The 21,584-nt window shown below is 31.8% G+C and overlaps 1 protein-coding gene across 1 annotated transcript; it reads right to left on the reverse strand.

The window, feature by feature from the left end:
• Positions 1 to 19,832: 19,832 nt before the first annotated feature.
• On the reverse strand, positions 19,833 to 20,744 carry LOC141517041 (olfactory receptor 4C11-like). The gene has a single exon (XM_074227976.1). It carries the CDS (start codon positions 20,742 to 20,744, stop codon positions 19,833 to 19,835), a length of 912 nt encoding a protein of 303 aa, XP_074084077.1.
• Positions 20,745 to 21,584: the final 840 nt, after the last annotated feature.

Genomic DNA, 21,584 nt, shown 5'->3' on the forward strand with positions numbered 1-21,584 from the left:
TTCTATGTCTTCGATGAAAATGAGACTATATGGGAGAACTAATCATTGAATAAATGAAAAAGTACCAGAAGGAAAACAGATCAAGATCCCCTATGTTACAGAATCATTGTCTTTTCTATATTTCATCGTACACTTTTTATTTACATCTTTAAAAATATTCCATGAGATATTACTAAGAATAAGCAATTCCCATAATCTATTGCAATCCACCCTTAATATTTCTCTCATTTGTTTATAAACAAATTAGTTTTATAAAGGAAAAATTACAAGTCAAAACTTATTGAAAGTAATCTTGATGAAAATTGACATATTCTTATTTCATTTTGAACAGTTTGAGTCACCCTTAATTTTTCCTGTTATGATCTCTCACATGTCCAATTCATATGAAATGTTTTCCTTCATCAAACCTAACTATATATCTTCATAACTTATAACCATTGTTTCTTTTCCTGATCTGTGGAGCAAATTATAGGGAAAATTTCCTTTTCTGATTGATAATTCATCAAATGCTTCCAGATAGTATCATGACCTCCTTAAACCTTTTATTTTAATGAATAAAATTTCTAGTCACTTAAAGCATTAAGTATACTCACCTTCTTCATTGTCAGTGTATGGAAGTCTTACAGCTTGTTAAAATTCTTTATAAAATGTGGTATATTGAACTGAACAGAAAACTCCAGATGTGTTTCAACAAGGTCAAAGCACAGTGTAATTAGCATTATCCTCATTTTGGAAAGTAAGCCTGGATATGGAAACATATCAAAGTGCATTTGTATTTAGATGTTTATAGACATGTTTAACAATTTTTATAACTAATGTAGGCATATATGAACACGTGCATAAGTATATAAATAGACATGTATGTATTTACATATATAATAACTATTCACACGTTTCCATTTGTAATACGTAATCATTGTCATTCCATTCACCTATCACTGCATTGACCAAATAAAAATAGAAAATACCATTAGTTTCATATAATTTGATCTTACTGAACCTCATTATTTTCAGTTTATTATGTGTTTTGCTAATGATCACAAGCAATTCATTAACAAGGCATTTTTATATCTTAAGCTCATTGCTTAAATTTCAAGATACTATCTCTTCCTTTTGACAAAATAATTGTTTTTTCATCTAAAATGCCAGAAAATGATATTAATATATGATCACAATGAATTTTCTTTTACATAAGAGGAAACAAAACTTAATAAATTTGCATCTTGAACAGATCTTACAGAATATCTTATTAAAATTCCTCAATTTATAGTTCAAGAAACTGTGTTTAAAATAATTTTAAGTGACTTTATCAAGGTCATATTGGTAGTAAGTAAAAGAACCAAGATTCATATTTGTAGTCTCTGACCCTAAATTTGTCTATCTTATCAACTTACCATTGTGTCTTCCAAGGAAATAAATTTGGTAATACAGTTCATAAATGGTCAAAGAATATGAAAATTTTTCTTTTAAGATTTGCTTTAACTGGAGCAGCTAGGTTTCATAATGGATAGAGCACTGGCCCTGGAGTCAGGAGTACCTGAGTTCAAATCCAGCCTCAGACACTTAAAAATTAATTAGCTGTGTGGCCAAGCTACTTAAACCCATTGCATTGCAAAAAAAAAAATACTTTAAAAGAATCAATCATGTTGATTTTTAAAAATACTCAAATTAATTGTGAAGAGCATATAAAAATATGTTATCTGCCTCCAAAGAGGGGATTAATATATAAAAAATATGTATAAAATAACCTTACATATACAGAAGTGCACAAATATGTGTTTGTGTGCATGCATAAAAAACCTTCAGGGAAATGCATATAAACACATGTGTAAATATACATTCATATATATATATATATATATATATATATATATATATATATATATATATATATATATGTACCTATTTGTGTCTAATGTTAAACATGTCTAGAGCAGGAGAGAAGGGGAGGAAAAAATAAATTTTACATGGTGACTTTATAGTAAATTTAAAAGGACTGGTAAATTTTATGCAATACTTTTGAGTTTCATCTACAGTCATCTTTTTATTTTCTCTGATATGACAATGCTTGTTTTAACCCAAATATTAAAAAGAATTTAAATAATTTTGCCATGTGATACATTGAGAGTTATCAATTGCAACATGATTATGTTCACACTGATTAGATATATTGTCTATCTCTGACACTGTAGGTACTGACTGGGCACAAAGTATGTTAATGTAACTGATTCAAGTGAAGAAAAATTTCTTGAATTTCTTTAATATGTTCTGATATCAGATTTATAGGGGCAGATAGTGGTGAAACAGATAAGAGTACCAAAGTTGAATTCCTTAAAATTTATCTTCCTGAGTTTAAATCTAGTCTCAGACATTTATTCTCGTTTGCATCAATTCCTCATCTGTAAAAAGATTATTCTATTATTTTTGCCAATAAAATTCCTCAGGAAGAGCCTACATAGTTGAAAGACTGACAATAAATCCAAATCTTAAAGGTAAAACATTTCCTCCAATTTGCAAATGTGTTTGTGACACCTAATAACAAATAAGATAAAGAACTTAAATTCCAAAATTTCACTTTCTCCATTCCTTCCTGACTTAGACAATGTATAAGTTCCAGACTATAAATGTTATAAAATTCTAATGAATATATTTTTACTGTGATAAGAAAGCATCAGGGAATGTTATAAAGCAAAGGACAAAATTGCAGTGACCATCATGAAAATTCAATCTGAGGTTAACCTGAAAGTGACTAAGTCATGAGATATTTACATACATATTGCATTTCTTATACTCTGAACATATTATTGCTTCTTAAAAGTTGTTTTTGTTGCTGTTTTTGTCATTTCCCTATGTAAAACTAACAGTTTAATCCAATAGGATTTTGAATTATGTCCACAGAAATAATCTCAAGATTTCTGATGACATATATACACAAAGAAGCCTCAGACTCTGATTTGCCTAGTTAAGTGACTGAGAAAAGATTCAGTTTGAAGTGATTTTTCCTACGTCTAAATTTATCATTTAGCCAAAGTCTTGAAGTTCAAGGCTGTCACTATTCTAAGGAGGCATCTCAACAGACTTCAGCATCACTCAGTCTGTTAAAGTGCATTGGATTGATGATTTCTCCATAGTTATATCATTATCAATTTTCTTTGCCATATCTTACTTTCAGGAGAAAATTGAACTGTTTCTATTACTTTATTGTTGCCTTTACTTACCAAATCTTTATGATATGCTGCAAATAATATTTCATTCATATCAACCTAGGATTTACTGGCATGGAATTATGTAATATTTTATTGTGTTCTACTTGAATTATACATGCAAATTTTATCGAAATAATAACAATCACAAAAACAATCATGTTAATAATGACTATAATTTTAAGATAATGCAAACAAAAAAGAGAACCACAATAAGAAGAAAAGAAGAAGAAAAAGAAGAAGGAGGAGGAGGAGGAGGAGGAGGACAAGGAAGAGAATAATGATTAGAGTGGATAGAAAGGAATAATTTGTTTTAATAGCAAGCAATGTCTTTATGTCCTTTTCTTTCTCTCTTCATTTTTTCTTTCTCTGTGTTATACTTCAATGATCAGAATATAAGGATTTTTAAGAATATATTTCCCTATTAGTGATATTTTCTTATGTTTCTCAGTCTTTCTTTTTAAAAATTTGCAAGGGGATTTTCTTTTCCCAGAAAGTAAAATAACCCTAGATTAAGTCTCAGCTTTGTCTCACTTTTCTCAGATATGGAAAAAAGTTAGACAGAGAGGATACAATCCTTTCAAAGATTTGCATCTATTTTTAGAATCATGATTTTAATTGCCTAAAACAAAAACCTAAAAATCCAAAAGAAACAATTGATATTGTTAAATTTCTTAAATATTATCAACTATATTGTTAAAATTATCAATACATTGATAATATTTACAAATGCCATGTTAATAAAAACTATTCAGAGAGAAGACTTATCCAAAACGTAGGGTCCACAAAATAGAGGGGGTCATTAAACAAGCAAATTCATTTATAAAATTCAAATTTTCCATTAAACTGAGAACAGTACTTCAGACTACACATAAGCTTATATCCAGTATTTTCTTCTGCCTGAAAGTTTCCTTTAATTGAATTATACTTTTGCAATTTTAATTCCTTCCTTTCAATAACCAAAAAATTGTCAGACACAGTGAAAAATATTTTATCTAGAATCTTCAAAACAGAATGTGTAAGAGGTTCCTACCTTTGGTAGTAAAGGAAGAAGAACTTTTTGTCTTCCAGTTCTCAGAATGTTACAAGGACAAATGAGTAGCTTGGATTGAAACATTTGCTTTTTGATTGGTTCCAATCCTCCAGCATATTTTCTTTTCTCTGCCAAAAAATGACTAAAATTGACTAAACTGTCAGATCTTTATATCAAACGTAAAAAAAAGTTTATAAGCCCAGAAGATTGCCTCTGTGTCTCCAGGGAATGAGAGAACTACTCCATGGGAGGGGCCTATCATGCCCATCTAATGCTGGTCAAAGAAAGAGAAATATTTGGTCCAATTAATATGTCTCTTCCCCAGCAAAAGACTATGGCTCATTTGGGAAACAGGAGAGCAGAATCTTTCATTTATATTTCCTTTCTTTTTGAGAGAGAGAAAAAATCATTTCACATCATAGTTTCATGATTCAAAGGAAAATAAACTGGTTCAAGGTGAAAACCTATCATTCCAGGTCTTATCACCATAATAATCAGAGCATGCATGACAGGGCTTGTGGATATGGGGACCAATAATTTCATAATTTATAATTATTTCAGTTTAGTTGGTCTCCCTTAATTCTATGTACTTTTATGTATTATTCTGAGACGTCATCAATAGGTTTCATCAGATTGTCAATGAAAAACAAAAACTTTAAGAATGACAGTTCTGGACCCTGTGAAAGGCAATGACTGGACCCCAAACTACTCTAAGAAGAATTTGTAAATGTCCCGATTATCCTCTTTTTTTGACCATTTTTCCTTTTCATTGTCCTCTAGCTATAACCATATTATACTTTGTTACAATCTGAGGGTCATTACTCATTTCACAAAAGGAAAATTCTGGTCCACAACAAATTTAGCCTTCTAAAAATACGTCATAGAACCATTCAGGAGTAAACTAGAAATCATACTTTGCAAACCTTATTGAAATATTCTGTCTCATCATTCAGACAGGAAAAACATGATTAGCTAAAAAAGAAATTCCCATCCTGAACGTGTAACATTGTTTTAATTTACTTTGTTTTTGGTAAATTCCTTTTATTGTTTTCATGAACTTTTAGGAATAATGATTAGACAATTCTCTTTCTTATATATCAGGTATATTATAACCCATTTTAGACTAGATAGTGTGTTAATAAAGTTATTTATTGCCTTTTACCAAAGAGCTATGTTCTGTTGAAAGTAGATACCTACGAAAGCAGTGACGAATGAATTCTTTTCAGATATAGGCTTTTGTCACCTTTTCAACTTTTAAAAACAGCATAGTCTTTAACAATTTTTCTAATACCATTGGGCATCATTGCCCCTTCTCCCATGCTCTATGATCTGAATTAGAATTCTCGGAGTTAATAACACATGATGTTCTCCTTTCTTTTTCCCTGTCCAAACATTAACAATGGTCATCTCACATTATGTTAATGACCTGCTTTTAGGGATCATTTTCCTTTCTTTAGAAGTAATTCAAACAACAACCACAACAGCTGTATGTCATTTCTGTATGTCAGCATCTTCCACCCATCCTACAATGATTGATTGCTTTATTCAATATTTTTAAAGACATGTGATATACTCATGGTTTTATCTCTTTCCTAGAAAGAGCCTACAGTTTTCATTTCATTTAATGGTATTTCAATACAAGAAAAAAAAAATAATCACTGTCCTTTTACAATCCAGATATTAGGTTATAGTGGTCACTCAGTATCAGGAAATTCTTAAATGGGTTTTAAGTAAATCTCTATCTTTTTAGGACCTGGAAAGCATGTGGTTTATTAGTATAGACTCTGATTATCTAGGCATATTCAAAATCTTTTTTTTTTTAGTTTTTGCAAGGCAATGGGGTTAAGTGGCTTACCCAAGGCCACACAGCTAGGTAATAATTAAGTGTCTGAGGTCACATTTGAACTCAGGTCCTCCTGACTCCAGGGCCAGTGCTCATCCATTCTGCCATCTAGCCACCCCTTGGAATCTTTTAGAAAGCACAATTATTACAACTGAATTTCTAATCTTTTGATGTTCTTCTCTAATAAAAAGTTCACAGAACAACTCTTGTACCACCTTTTTCATTTTTAGTGAAATATTTATATTGATTTGTTTTCTATGAGGAAATTGAGTTCTCATTTAGTATCTAAAATTTCACAGATGCTGATATGCATAAATGTTATGAAAAATACCAAATAATATGAATAAAGATCAGGCTCTATTTGATTTTATGAAACACTTTTTTCTTTATTAGTCAAAAACCACATGATGAGGATAGAAACCTTCACTTGTTTGAGAAACTTAGGGATCTTCAATATAATCTTGAGTTGAAATATATAAAAGGTAGAGATCTCAGTACTACAGATGGACCCAATGAGAGCCTATTCAAAGTTCAACAAATAAGCCACCATCCTCTACATTTTTGCATTAATTTTCTAGACATCTTAACCTTTTGTTCCTAAAGATAAACTATGTAATTATTTTTATAACTTTAGAAAATAAGGTTTTGTATTATTAATAGTATGCCGCTGAATAAGTATTTTAATTTGGTTTGTCATTTTTATTATATAGTAGCTTACCCCTAAGCAATTGACATTTTTTCAGTGGCTTAAATTGCATTCTATTTGTGTGAAAAGTGTTTTGCAATTGTGTCCATACAGTTTCTGGGTTTCTTTTGGAAAGTAATTTCCCAAATAATTTTTGTCATCTACAATGACTTAAAATGAAATTTCTCCTTCTGTCTCTTGCTACTGGACTTTTTTTGGCAATATAAAGAAATACTAATGATTCGTGTGGGATGATTTTATATCCTGCAACTTTGCTAAAGTTCCTAATTTTTCAAATAATTTTTGGTTGATTTTCTAATATTCTTTAAGAATACTATCCTTACATCTGCAAAGAGTGAGAGTTTTGTTTTCTCATTGCCTATTCTAATTACTTCAATGTCTTTTTTCTTCTCATTGATAAAGCTACCATTTCTAATACATTATTGAATAATAGTAGTAATAAAGGGCTACTTTTTTCACCCATATTTTAGGAAATGTCTTCAGTTTGTCCTCATCACATATAATACTTGCTGATGGTTTTAGATAGCTATTATTTATCACTTTAAGGAAAATTTCATTTATTTGTATATACTCTCTCATGTTTTTAATAGGAACAGGTGCTATATTTTGTCAAAGACTTTTTCCATCACTATTGAAATAACAATATTGTTTCAGTTAATTTTTATTGATCTGGTCAGTTATGAAAATTGATTTCCCTTTATTGAATCATTCTTGCATTTCTGGTATAAATTCTACTCATCTTAATGATAACTTGCTAAAATTGCTAACATATTTAATACATTGGCAACAATATTTATTAGGGCTATTTTTTATAAATTTCTTTGTCTTTTGGATTTTCCTGGTTTACATTTCAGCACCATGTTGGCATCATAAGAGGAATTTGACACCTAATTTTTCAAATAGTTCACATAGAAATGGTATTAATTGTTTAAATTTTTGGTAGCACTCACTAGTTAATCTAACTAGCTCTGTAAACTTCTTCTCATGGAGTTTAATGATAGTTTTAGTTCAATTTATTTTTAGGTATGAAGCAACTACTCTGATGGGAAATAATGTGCCCCATCCCAGAGACACAACCTATGTTATCTGAACACTGACTGAAGTACATTTTTTATTTTCTTTTACTTAGATTTTTCCATGACATAAACATGGATGTCTATGTCTTATTGAATATGTATGATCTATGACCAAGAGTTAAAAATGATCTTTTCATGTGAAGATTATAATGCCAGGAAAATAAAGTGATATTTAAATCCTTTTTGCTCCCAGATCTTTCTAAATGTATCCTTAGGCTTTAGTGCCATATACAAATATGTGAGGGGTAATCAAATGCTACCAGAGGTAAAGCAATTTTCAAATGCATAACGATGCTCTCAGAATCTCTTGCACAAATATCTATAGTTTCATTTGTTTAGTTACATGCACATTAAACCAGGATCTGTATCCACAACTAGCAGTAAAGTTAATCTGCAGAAGAGGTTTTAACTATAGTGGAAATGGTAGAGAGTCAACTCTATGTGCATATTCACATTAATGGTAAATGAATATACATAATTTGCAATTGTAACATTAAAGAATGTTTCCAGAAAAGACTTGTAACATTTCATTTATATATGATTAACACATTTTATGGAATTTATTGGAAAGTGGAGAATGAATTCAGGAGTATACAAAAGCAATGATCTCAATTTGAATGCATTAAGCATTGTTTCAGATTCCATATAAAATACATTAACAAATAAAAAAAGTATAAGTGTAAGTGTGAAAGTATATTGAAGAATGCTGATTACATAATTGCTAACAAAGGTGAAGATTAACATTGAATCATGAAGTCAAATTATGTCTGCCTTTCCCTCAGACCTTTGTAACCACCTTAAGGTTTGATCTTTCCCTTTGTTTTCCATCACTTTGCTTTATTCATTACATATATGTGTGTGTGTCTGTGTGTCTGTGTGTCTGTGTGTCTGTGTGTGTGTGTTCAAAACAAACTCATTCCCATATTAAAGCTATATTCCAAATATCAGTTAAACCCTTATGTACACCAAATTTATAAAGTAACTATAATGCTTTCAAAAGAGACCTATGTGATCCTAATATGAAATAGTATTTGTAAAGTTCATTAAAATCTTTATAGAACTATATAAGCCAGGAATTTTTATTTTCTTCCAAAATGAAAATTTTATTGAAAAAATGCATTAGTTGAAAAAAAATAAACAATTCAGTTTTATCTGATCCAACTCTTTAGCAATAACAACCATTAAAAATAGCTCAGAGCCATTAGGATACTAATAGCTTTAAAGGAATTTCAGGGCAAAGCATTTAAATTCCCTTTGCTGTTACCAAATAACATATATTCATTTTCTCCATTCATATAATGATTAGTTCAGATAAAATTTAAGAAACAGAACAATTTGAAAATTTCATTAAAAATTCCTCAAACAACCATAGATTATGAAAAGGAATTAATAACAATTCTTGTCCACATTAGCCATCATTGGTCTTAATCTTTCAGTTCAACATATAATAAATAATAATTATAATGAATAAACATGACAAAATAAAAATTAAGGTATTTGAGTATCATAGGTAAATCTTAAGTAATCTGTGGGAGAACAATCAAATAGTAAGAAAAAAATTGCCCTCCTACTCATAAAATAAGGTGCTTATTTGTGACCTTTAGCCATTAGGACAGAGAAGAGTCAGATAACATAGATTTTTATATACTACAAGATCTTAGTAATTTTGTTTCTTTAGAAATGTAACTATAAAATGACTCCTAGTAAATGCCCCAGTTAGAGAAAACAAATTCTTAACAAGTGACCTGGTAGGATTGGAGAAATGGGGGAGTGACAAATCTAAGGCTGATCTAAAAGAGGAAATTTTCTCTTCAGTGGATCAGAAAGCTGTCTAATGATCTCTTGAAATGAGCAAAAGGATACCAGGCATTGCAAAGATATAATCAAACATAGATGATTATGAGAAATCATTAAATTAAAAAAATTGAACATAAATAAATAAAGGCTTGATAGGAGTCATTATAAGAATTTACATATATAAATATGCATGTATATATATACACATGAATATATATTTAAATACATGCATATTTTCAAATATAACAGCATATAGTTCACTATACACATTTACACATATACATATATAATCCACCATGTATATATATATATATATTTGAATCTGTGTTTATATGCATATATGTATACAACCATAGAGTATTCCACACACATATTCATATATTAAAATAAGCTTTTTAAGTGAGTGCTAAAGTTTGAAAGGGCATTGAAAATATGGGTCATCAATATCTTTTGTCTTTTTTCTATCATAAACTTTTCTATCTTTCTATCTTTTCTATCGTAAGCTTCTGGACTACTTATTGTTTCTGATTTTAAATTAAAATCCAAAATATAGTAATTCTTCTCCTTTTCCTTCTCTTCATCCTCTTTATCTTATCCTTTTTATCTTTTACAATGATCCTGTGATCCCTAGTCTCTGCCAAATGAAAACAGAATAATTCTTCTGTTAAACAGGCCACATCTGAACTGTACCCAGATGGTATGATAAAATTTTCCTGCTTTCTCACATTAAACTTCTTTTGGGCTTTTAGTGATAACAACAGCCATTAAATAGAGTTCAAACTCATTGACAAAATAATAGTATTTTGTTGGAATCTTTTTGGGTGTGTAGGACTTAGCTGAAACCTAAAGAAGCTACATAGGTAAATTGAAGAAGCAGAGCAATGCTTCAGCCAATTCAAATCATGGGATCAAATACAGCAAATAAAAAGGTTTATTAAGCAAGTATTATGACTACATTGAGATTGAAGATAGGAGATTGAGTATTATATTCAAGTTACAAGAGAGAAGTTCTACTCAGGGGAGTCACCCTTTGGATATAAATTGAACCTAAAAGTGTTTTTAAAAGATAATAAGATCAAGCAGTTAAAGGGGTTCCAAGTATAAAGATAAAAACACTGAGGGTCAGTTAATACCATTGCAGTAAGCATGTTCTTCAGCCATACAAACGGAGCATCCATAGACCTTGTGAAATAAACATTAATTTAGATACTTTCATAAGAGGATTTAAAGATTTGCTTCAAAATGATGAATTATATATATATATATAGTCATTTTTATAGTACCCCAGTAAGTCAAGGGTGGGGTTTCTTAGTTCTCTACTCTAGTAGACACATTGCTCTAATCACATTTTTACTCAGAGTAATCAAATGGAGTTTTACATAATCTAGACTTTATTGAATGAGGGCAACATTACAGGTTGAATAGTGGATCTACATTCTCTCCTTTTTCTGTGTTTCTTATGAATTATTTTCAACTACCATCAAAATGAAATGAAATTCTAATGTAGTACAATTTCTCATGGGGCAGTTGTCCTGCCTAGAAATGGAGAATAATAAGCAATGAGAATTCCTTCTGCTCTTCTATGTAGCACATTATTGATCATAGATATAAGATAAAATTTTGTAAAGAATTTTCAAGTAAAAGAGAGTCCACTGATCTTGATCAATTATTCTTGAAAATACATGTTAACAAGGTATGGGGAAGAAAGATTTCTGCTATGATATGAGATTGATCTAAAGGTTCTTCTATGAATTTTCAGGAGAGCCCTGGCTAGCAGGTGAATACTCTGCTGGATATGAAGATAATATATCGCAATCTGCATTCTGGAAATGTATACTTTCATGACTGTCTTTCTGATGATGGTGTTTCTCAAAATTTCACTCACCTTCAGGATACTGGTTGTGAATATCTCTTTTCCCAGCTAAAATAGATCAGAGATAAATATGTACCAGAGGAAATTAAATAATATGTTGCCTGTGAATTCAAATTAGAAGAGATCATGGAATAGATAGGACTGCTAACTACATACAGAATGGTAAGAAAATGTTTGTAAATAAAATAGATTTTGAGAAGACACATTGGAAAGAAAATCAGGGTAGAGAAGACAAGTCTGAACTTCAATAGAGTGGTAATTAAAATGATTGCAATTGTACAGTTACCTCTCTCCTAATATAAATTTCATTAATCCTAAAAGAGAAGAGACATCTTTCACTGAATATATTCCAGGCCTAAATTCAATTTGCAAATAAACAAGAATGAAGATAAAAAGATGAGTATCATGCTATAATAGAAGCTTTTGTCTCAAGACTCATTAGGAAGTTAATGTCATGCCTATAAGCATATGTTCTAATTCTATGTTTATTGTTTTTTTTTTAATTTTTGTGGAAGAATGGGGTTATATGACTGGCCAAAGATCTCTGAGGTACTAAGTATCATGTGTCTGAGGTAAGATTTAACTCAGATACTCAAGATTCCAGGGTTCTAACCACTATGCAACCCCACTGCCATGAATTCCTTGTAATAAAATGGGATGAACAGTGGAAATCTTTACCAGTGAATTTATGATGAATATTACCAGGCAAAAATTCCATTTTTTAAAAGAATAAAATTTATGGAACCTAGTGAAGTTGATAATGGAGAGTCTAACCACCATTCTCAATTCATCTATTCAAGATAATATGATCATTACACTTCCACTGAAAATCATGTCAACCATAGAATCAAAGATGTTTTTGAGAAATCATGAAAATGCATGTGCATGACATCATGGAATAAAACTATCAGAGTTCCAATTACTAATTATTATAAGATTTTTAATTTCATCAAATGTAGTCCTCCTCAGAGTAAAGCCTCACCAGATTTTCCTTCAAATATTCAATAACATAAATAGTTGGCCCTATTGTCCACATTCTAAAGGAAGTGTTTTGACACATCATTGTGTCAAATATAAAAATTGCATATTGTTATGTTAATTGATTTTTTCTAATATATCAATTATACTGTAATCAAATGTAAATTAGAATGTATCAGGGGGAAACTAGGTGATGCTGTGGATAGAGCACTGACCCTGGAGTCAGGAGTACCTGAGTTCAAATCAGGCCTCAGACACTTAATAATTACCTAGCTGTGTGGCCTTGGGCAAACCACTTAACCCCCATTGCCTTACCAAAAAAAAAAGCTAAAAAATATTAGAATGTATCTGTCTGTTCAATTTGAAAATACTCTTTGATTCCTGTGATAAGTGATGAAATCACTCTAAAAAGCACTGGTTTAGGTATGTAATTTTAACTATCTTTTTTATTTTAAATAGAAGATATTTTAACCTTTCTAATTGATGCAAGATAAATTTTAGAAGAAAAAAGATGAAAGCTTATTTTAAACATTTATTTTCAAATATTTTTGCTTTGTTTATCAAATTTTATTAATTTATGTATTTATTAACATTACTGCAATAATCTTATAAAAATAAACATAAATCCTTCTTCCCCATCAAAGATAGAAAAATTCCAAGAAAAATAAAGTTAGATGGAAAAAAGGTGTTCTTAACTTGGTATTCAGATACTATAAGCCCTGTCCTTGGAATAGTTCACATATTTAACATAAGACTAGCAGAGAAATTGCTTCAATATTTTCCCACATAGTTGCTAATGCTAGCCCTGTTTCCCTCCATCCTATTCCTTCTCACCCCTTTTTATTTTATTTTCTCTCTTCTTTCACCCTGTCTTTCCTCAACAATGAATCTGACTACCCTCTCCTATGATCTTCTGTCTCTTCTATCACCTTCAACCCCACCTCCCCAACTCCTGTACCCTTTCTCCCATCCCTTTCTTCTCCTTTCTTCCTCAAGGGCAAGATAGATTGCTATACTCTTTTGAGGTTGTCTGTTATTTCCTCTTTCAGCCACTTCCAATGAGAATAAAGGCTCACTCTTTCTCCCTCATCTTCCCTCCCTCCACTCCATTTCAATAGTTTTTTCTTGCCTGTTTTAGGTGAACTACCTTAACCCATTCTACTTTCCTTTTCCCTTTCTCCCAGTACATTCCTTTCTCACCCATTAAGTCCAACTTATAATATATTATATTTTTATATTCATCTCCTCCCTGTGCTTTGTCTATATATGTTCCTTCTAACTGCTCTAATAAATGAAATGGTTCGAGTTATCAGTATCATCTTCCTTTGCAGGAATACAAGCAGTTCAACATCATTAAGTCCCATTTAATTTGCCCTTCCTGTCCACCTTCTCCATGGTTCACCTTTACTTGAAGATCAAACTTTCTGTTCAGTTCTGGTCATTTCAACAGGAATGTTTGACAGTCCCTTGATTGATTGAACAACTGTATTTTCCCTTGAAAGACAATGTTCAGTTTTGTTGGAGAGTTGATTTTTGGCTGTAATTAAGCTCTTTTGCTCTCTGCAATACCATATTCTAAGTCCTTAGAGTCCTTAATGCAGATGCTGCTAAAACCCATTTTATCCTGACTGTAGCTTAACAATTTTGAATTGCTTCTTTCTGGCATCTTGTGATATTTTCTACTTTACTTGAGAATTCTGGAATTTATCTATACTATTCCTGAGAGTTTCTATTTTGGGATCTCTTTTAGAAGGTAATCAGTGGATTCTCTCAATTTCTATTCTGCTTCTATGATATCAGGACAATTTTCCTGGAGATTTTCTTTAAAACTCAATCTAGGCTGTTTTCCTGGTCATGGGTTTCAGGTAGCACAATATTTTTACAATTATCTCTCCTGTTTTCCAGATCAGTCATTTTTCAATAAGAAATTCCCACTTTTTTTCTAGTTATATATATTCTGATGAATTGTTTCTTGATTTCTCACAAAGTCATCAGTTCTATTATGCAATTGAATTGATCATTTTCTTTAGAAAGATTTCTTATCTCCTTTTAAACTTGGTAATTTCAAGCTTCTAATGCATTCTTCTCATTGACCTTTTGGACTGCTTCTTCCTAAACTGGGTACTAAGATGTTATTTTCTTGAGTATTTTTGGTATTTTCTTGGCTTAACTGCTTACTTGGTTTTCATGAATTTCCTGCATTGTTCTCATTTCCCTTTCCAATTTTTCCACTACCTCCTTTACTTGATTTTCAAAATCTTTTTGAACTCTGAACTCTTCCATAGTCTGAGACCAATTTATCTTTTGTTCCACACTTTGCCTACAGAAAATTTTACTTTGTCAACTTCTAAATGTGTATTTTGATCCTCTGTGGTACCAAAGTATTTGTCTATGGCCAGATTTATTCTTCTTTGTTATTTACTCATTTCCCCAGCCTATGACTTTCTTTTAACTCTTCGTTAAGAAAGATGTCTTCTTCCAGGGTGGAGGATTTACTTTTCCAAGCATTTGAGGGTTTTTGCAGTTATTTTCATGGACAATATCTCAATTCCTTTCAGGTTTTATGAAAGTCTCTGACTACTCTCCTAACCTGTTCTCTGGTCTGTAGATGAGCACAAGCATATCCCTCCACTCTGGAACTGTGAGGAGGATCCTTACTCCATTATGGAAGTATGGAACCCAAGAGTGTGACCTGGATCTTAGTGTGGGCAAAGAAACAAAGTCTTGCCCCAGGCATAGCATAAAGACCTCCATAATCTCCCTGTATCTCCTCACAGACAGTGGGCTAATCAGTCTGGAAGCAGTTACTGGGTGATTTAGCAATTTTCTTCTGGTTCTGAGGGGTGGGACTGCATGGAGAGCTGCAGTGCAGCCCTTTCCAACCCCAATGAAACAGACCTTTCCTGGGGATCTTCCAAGTTGTGCTTGGATGGGAAACTGTTTTTTCCCCCTGTGAATTCTGCTACTCTAGTATATGGTTAGAGTCATGTTTTAAAGGTATTTGAAGTAGTCTGGGGGAGAGGTTCTGGAATTTCCTGCCTTCATTCAGCCATCTTTTCCCCATGCCCTATTTCTTTGTAACATTTTAAAAACTTTTCACATAATTTAGTTATAGTATTATAGAATAAATGCAGTCATATTTACTTTTTTGTCAATTGGGTCAGCTGGGGGGTTCAATAGATAGAGTGCTGGCCTTGGAGTCCGGAGGACAGGCGATCTAATCTAGCCTCAGTCACTGGATTCTTACTAGCTGTGTGACCTTGGGCAAGTCATTTGAAGCTGTTTGCCTCACATCTGGGGCCATTTACAGTCAACCTGACTCATATCTGGTCACTGAAACCAGATTCTTCTGTAGGTGAAAGTGAGACTGGTCACACAGAAAATGGCCCTAGTCATTCAAATCCAAAATATTTGTTTCTCATGTTATCAACTCCCTGATGTGTTTTTATTCATCAATGAAAGACAAATATGGTAAAGAAATTTTTCCCTTTTCAATTTATGATGTTAATAATCATTTTACTAATATTGATGCATCATTGAATTTTTCATATGTATCCCATTTGAGAATAATTAAAAATATTTTAGTAAAAGCTGATGATCTTTTAGTTTTAAAAAGTTTACATTTAATAGTGACTTTCTTTGCTATATTTCTCTTGATTATTTTCTTTCCATCTCCCATTTCTTACCCCATAATTATCTTGACGCCATTTGCAAATTTAATGTGAAGTTTTGATGTAAGTAAGGGATGTTAACAAATCCAAAATACATGTAACTATATATTCTAAAAGAAACTGATAATTTGAAGTACCCATTATACAAAAGAGGATAAGATAATTTCCTTCCTATTCACATATGAACAGATCAAATGAGAATGATTAAGAGACAATTCAGAATTCTTCACTTTCTTTTTATTTTGGAATTATCTGACAGCACCACCTCTAAGAAATCAGCAATACATCAAACATGTTGACATTTCTTAAACATTACTTATCCTCTATGGCTTCTAAGTTGCCCTTGCCATACTTTCTGCAAAACAGGTACTAGAACTCATTTTTTAAAATTTTCTTTTAAAAAAATATTTGGATTTCTTATTATGATAGTTTTTCCCATAATTTGTGAGAAATGTGATATCAAAACCAATTTATTACTGTACAAAAAATTCTTGTAAATGCCATGGAACTTCTCTCATTTTATTTACTCCACATTGTTTCTCCAGTTGCATTAACAGATGTGTATTTTTTCCTTCAATTGTAAAGGACCCCACCCCCCAAATTTCATTATTCACTCTACATTCATGTCCTTCACTTCTTTCCATTATACCTCATGTGTATATATTATCTCCATTAGAATGCAGAAGGCATTTTGAGGGAATATACTCTTTGGAAAGTTGTTTTGGAATCTCTAGTACCTAACATGTTGACAGGCATATAGTAAGTACTTAACACAGTGTTGTCTCTCTCTGTCTCTGTTTGTGTATATGTGTGTGTGTGTGTGTGTGTGTGTTTGAGTGTGTATTTATATAGACAGACAGATAGATAGATAGATGCATCTTTCTATCAACTGATATATACCTCATTTTCTATGTAGCTGTATGATACACACATACACACACACACACACACACACGCACACATAAAACATCTGTCCATCCATTCTTCTGCCAATGAATCTACGTAGATGGGTATCTATCATTTATCTAATCTATCTATCTATCTATCTATCTATCTATCTATCTATCTATCTATCTATCTATTTATCTATCTATACATCCATCCATTCATTCATCCAGCCATCTATCCAACCACTGTATATCCATCTATCTATCTACCATCTGTCCACTTGCCTGTCTGTCTGTCTTGTCTTGTCTATCTTAGTTTATCATGTCAATAGTATTTTTTTCCCATTAAACATCACTCCTTCCAGGTAATATAATGATCTAATATGTTTTTCTTTTTAGATTGGAGTAAGGAATGTCCAACAAACTGAATCATGACATTGACAGATTTAGACATACTCTTGGAACTTATTTAAACATCAAATAGGTGAGGGGGGATAAGAAAGATGATGAATATCCCATGACTCTCAGAACTATGTTCATATTGCTGCCTCATTTTAAATAAAGATGCATCATTATGGGATACACAACACACGAACCAGTCATAATTGGAAACTTTAACCAATCCTAGTGCTCTCATTTTTTTGATATTTTGTTCTGAGCATTACAGAAATAATTAGTAATTCTGTATTCAATTGTCTACATATTATACTCCTAATTTCAGGCATCAGGAACAAGTCCAAGTAGAAATAATCATTTTCTCTATATAGATCTAAATCATCTTTGAAGGGGTAGAAGTTAAAAAAAAACATCTTTTGAAAGTTCATTATGTTGAAATGATTGAGTCAAGCATTTACAGATATTACTTGAATTAATCCGCACAACAAATCTGTGGGGGTAGATTTTATATCTCTCATGTGCATTTGAGGAAACTGAGGAAGAAAGCTATGAAAGAGCATGTAAGACATTTGGGAGAAGAGGGATACGCATCTTATTTGCCATGTTAACTTGATCCTTTACTCCATACCTTCTTCATAGCAGTTTTTAACTTTATGTTCCTCAGTGTATATAGATCAACAGGTTGAGCAAAGGTGTTGCAATGGTGTAAAATGCAGACACCAATTTATCCACAGGGAACTTAATTGGGGGCCAAAATACAAGAGACAAAGAATAAAAAGACCACAAATATATGAGTGGTACAGGTGGACAACACTTTATGCTTTCCTTCTGCATTATGATTTCTTAGTAAATAAACAATTAAAATATAGGACATGAGAACTGCAAAGCTCACCATGCATATGACCCCACTATTGAAAAGAACCAATAATTTTATTAAGTTTGCGTCAGTGTAGGCAAATTTCAATAATAGCTGAAACTCTCAGATAATGATAAATGACATTGGGACCACAGAAGGGTAAACTCAATGCAATGAAGACCCTAATTTGTTAGAAATATTATGTTAAAACTGGTTTATATCTAAAAAAAAATTCTGGCAATGCTGTGGAACTTCTCTCATTTTATTTACTCCAAATTGTTTTTCCAGCTCTAATAAGAGAAGTCTTCCTATTTTTAAATTGTAAAGGACCCACCCAAAATTTCACTGCTCATTCTACATTCAGGTATCACACATCTTTACATTATACTTTTTATGTGTACATTATCTCCATCAGAATGCAGAGGGCATTTTGAGGAAAGATACAGTTTTTTTTACACCTCTTTGCCCTTGTATTGATATCTCTATTATATAACACAATGATTGGCATATAGTATGTGGTTAACACAATATATTTTCATATATACCCATTCTGCAAAATGTTTGCACAAATATACATATATATACATATATATATATGAAATCTACTTTTAGATCCATTAACCTATCTGTCCATCCATTGCTCTTGCTACATATTTATCTATGTATATGTCTGTATGTTTCTATGTATCTATCCATCTATCTATCTATCTGTTTATGTATCATAGTTTTTCGTGTGTCTACTATTTTTTCCTATTGAACACCACTTCTCCCAGGAAATTGAATTATTTAACATGATAATTTTAGGACAAAATAAAGAATAATCATGTCACTAGTAGCTTTGCAAATGTTCCAGGAACTCCTTCAAACTCCATAGATCGAGACAAGATATATGGAGAATTTTGTATGAATTTCATGGTTCTGTTCATATTGCTGCCTCATCTTACATATAGACCCACTATTATGGGATATAAAGGCACCAACCATTATTGAAAATTGTAGCCATTCTTGGTGCTATTATTATTTTGGTATTGTGGTCTGAGGATAATCGAATCATTGAGTCATTCAGTACTTTACTTTCTATATATTATGCTCCTGATTCAAGAGATCAGATACAAACCCAAACAGAAAATATCTCTTCTCCATATTGCTCCATATCTTCTTGAAAGGGCTAGAAAATGAATTTTATTTATTTAAAATCTAGTCAGGAGTACCTGAGTTCAAATCTCATACACCCTAGCTGTGTGGCTTTGGGCAAGCCACTGAACCCCATTTGCCTTGCAAAAAAAGCCTAAAAGATAAATTTTTAAATTTTTTTAAAAATTAAAAAAAATTCTACTATATTTCAAGCACTGCGTCAAGCAGTTTCTAAATATTACCTGAATTGATCATCACAAAAACCCTATGAGGCAGGCATTATTATTCTCATTTTAAGTAGCAGAGACTGTGACAGAGCAACTGTGAAGTTGCATGGAAGGCATTTGGGAGAGGAAGGCTATTTATCCAATTTTCCATCTTAACTTACTCTCTTGCTAAATAGTTTCTTCATAGCATTTTTTACTTCTGCATTCCTCAATGTATAGATCAATGGGTTGAGCAAAGGTGTTCCAATGGTGTAAAATACAGATACTAACTTATCCACAGGGAAGTTAATTGGGGGCCGAGCATATATAAAAATACAAGGGATAAAGAATATAATGACCACAATTATGTGAGTGGTACAGGTGGACAAGGCTTTACGCTTTCCTTCTGCACTATGATTTCTTAGCGAATAAAGGATTACAATATAGGAGGTCATAAGAACTGTAAAAGTAGCCATGCATACGACCCCACTATTGAAAAGAATCAAGAGTTTTATCGCATATGTGTCAGTACAGGCCAATTTCAACAAAGGCTGCAAGTCACAAAAATAATGATCGATCACATTGGGGCCACAGAAGGGTAAACTCAATGCAATAAAGACCTGACCGAATGAATGCAGAAAAGATCCCAACAAGGCCAAAATTACTAAATTCCCACACTTCCTCTGGTTCATGATGACTGTGTAATATAGAGGCTTACAGATGGCCACATAGCGGTCATAAGCCATGGCAACGAGGATCAAGACTTCCATGCATCCAAAGAAATGTGTTCCAACTAATTGTGTCATGCACTCACCAAAGGAAATAGTCTCTTTTTTAGTTATGCTATCTACAATCAGTTTGGGGGCAGTATTACTAGAGAAACAGAAGTCTGCAAAGGACAAGTAACTCAAAAAATAATACATTGGAGCCCCAAGTGCAGGACTGGTCTTGATGGTAAAAATGATAAGTAGGTTTCCAAAAGTAGTCGCAGTATAGAAAGCCAAAAAGATGACAAATACAACTTTCTTTTTCACTGGGTCTTGTGTCAGTCCAAGAAGAATAAAATCAGTCACGTTGTTCTTCATGTCTATGTCTTCAATGAAAATGAGAATATATGTGAGAACTAATTATTGCATAAATGGAAGAAAGAAGCAGAAGAAAATCAGACAAAGATTCCTTATTGTACAGAATCATTGTCTTATCTACATTTCAATGTAAATAGTTTACTTTTATATTTAAAAATATTCCATGGGATATATACATACCTCCCCATAATCTATTGCAATTTACCCTCCATATTTCTCCAGTTTGTTTATAAATGAATTAGTTTTATAAAGGACAGAATAGAACTAGCTACTTAGTAAAAGAAATCTTGATGGAAACTAATACTGTTCTTATTTCCTATTGAACTGTTTGAGTTAATCTTATTTTTTTCCTATTATTATGATATCTCATATTTCCAATTCATAAGAAATGTTTTCCTTTATTGAACTTAAATAAATATCTTTATAACTTATAACCATTGTTTCTACTTCTGATCTATGGAGCAAATTAGTAGGGAAGAGTTATTTCCAAATGACAATTCATCAAATGCTTCCAGATGTTATTAGGCCCCCTTAAATCTTTTATTTTAAAGAATAGGATTCCTAGTCATTTAAATTATTAAGTAGTCCATATTATGTAGTATACTCACCTTCTTCATTGTCAGTGTATGGAAGTCTCACAGTTTGTTAATTTTTTTAAAATGTAGTACATTGAACTGAACAGAAGACTCCAGATATGGTCCAACAGGCTCAAAGCGCAGTGTGATTATCAATATACTCATTTTGGAAACTAAGCCTCCTATAATTCAGCAAACATATCAAAGGGCATTTGAATTGGGAAGCTTATAAACAGGTTTAACAAATTCTATAAATGCATGCCTA

The sequence above is a fragment of the Macrotis lagotis genome, chromosome 3 (assembly GCF_037893015.1).
Source record: "Macrotis lagotis isolate mMagLag1 chromosome 3, bilby.v1.9.chrom.fasta, whole genome shotgun sequence".
NCBI classification, from domain to species: Eukaryota; Metazoa; Chordata; class Mammalia; order Peramelemorphia; family Peramelidae; genus Macrotis; species Macrotis lagotis.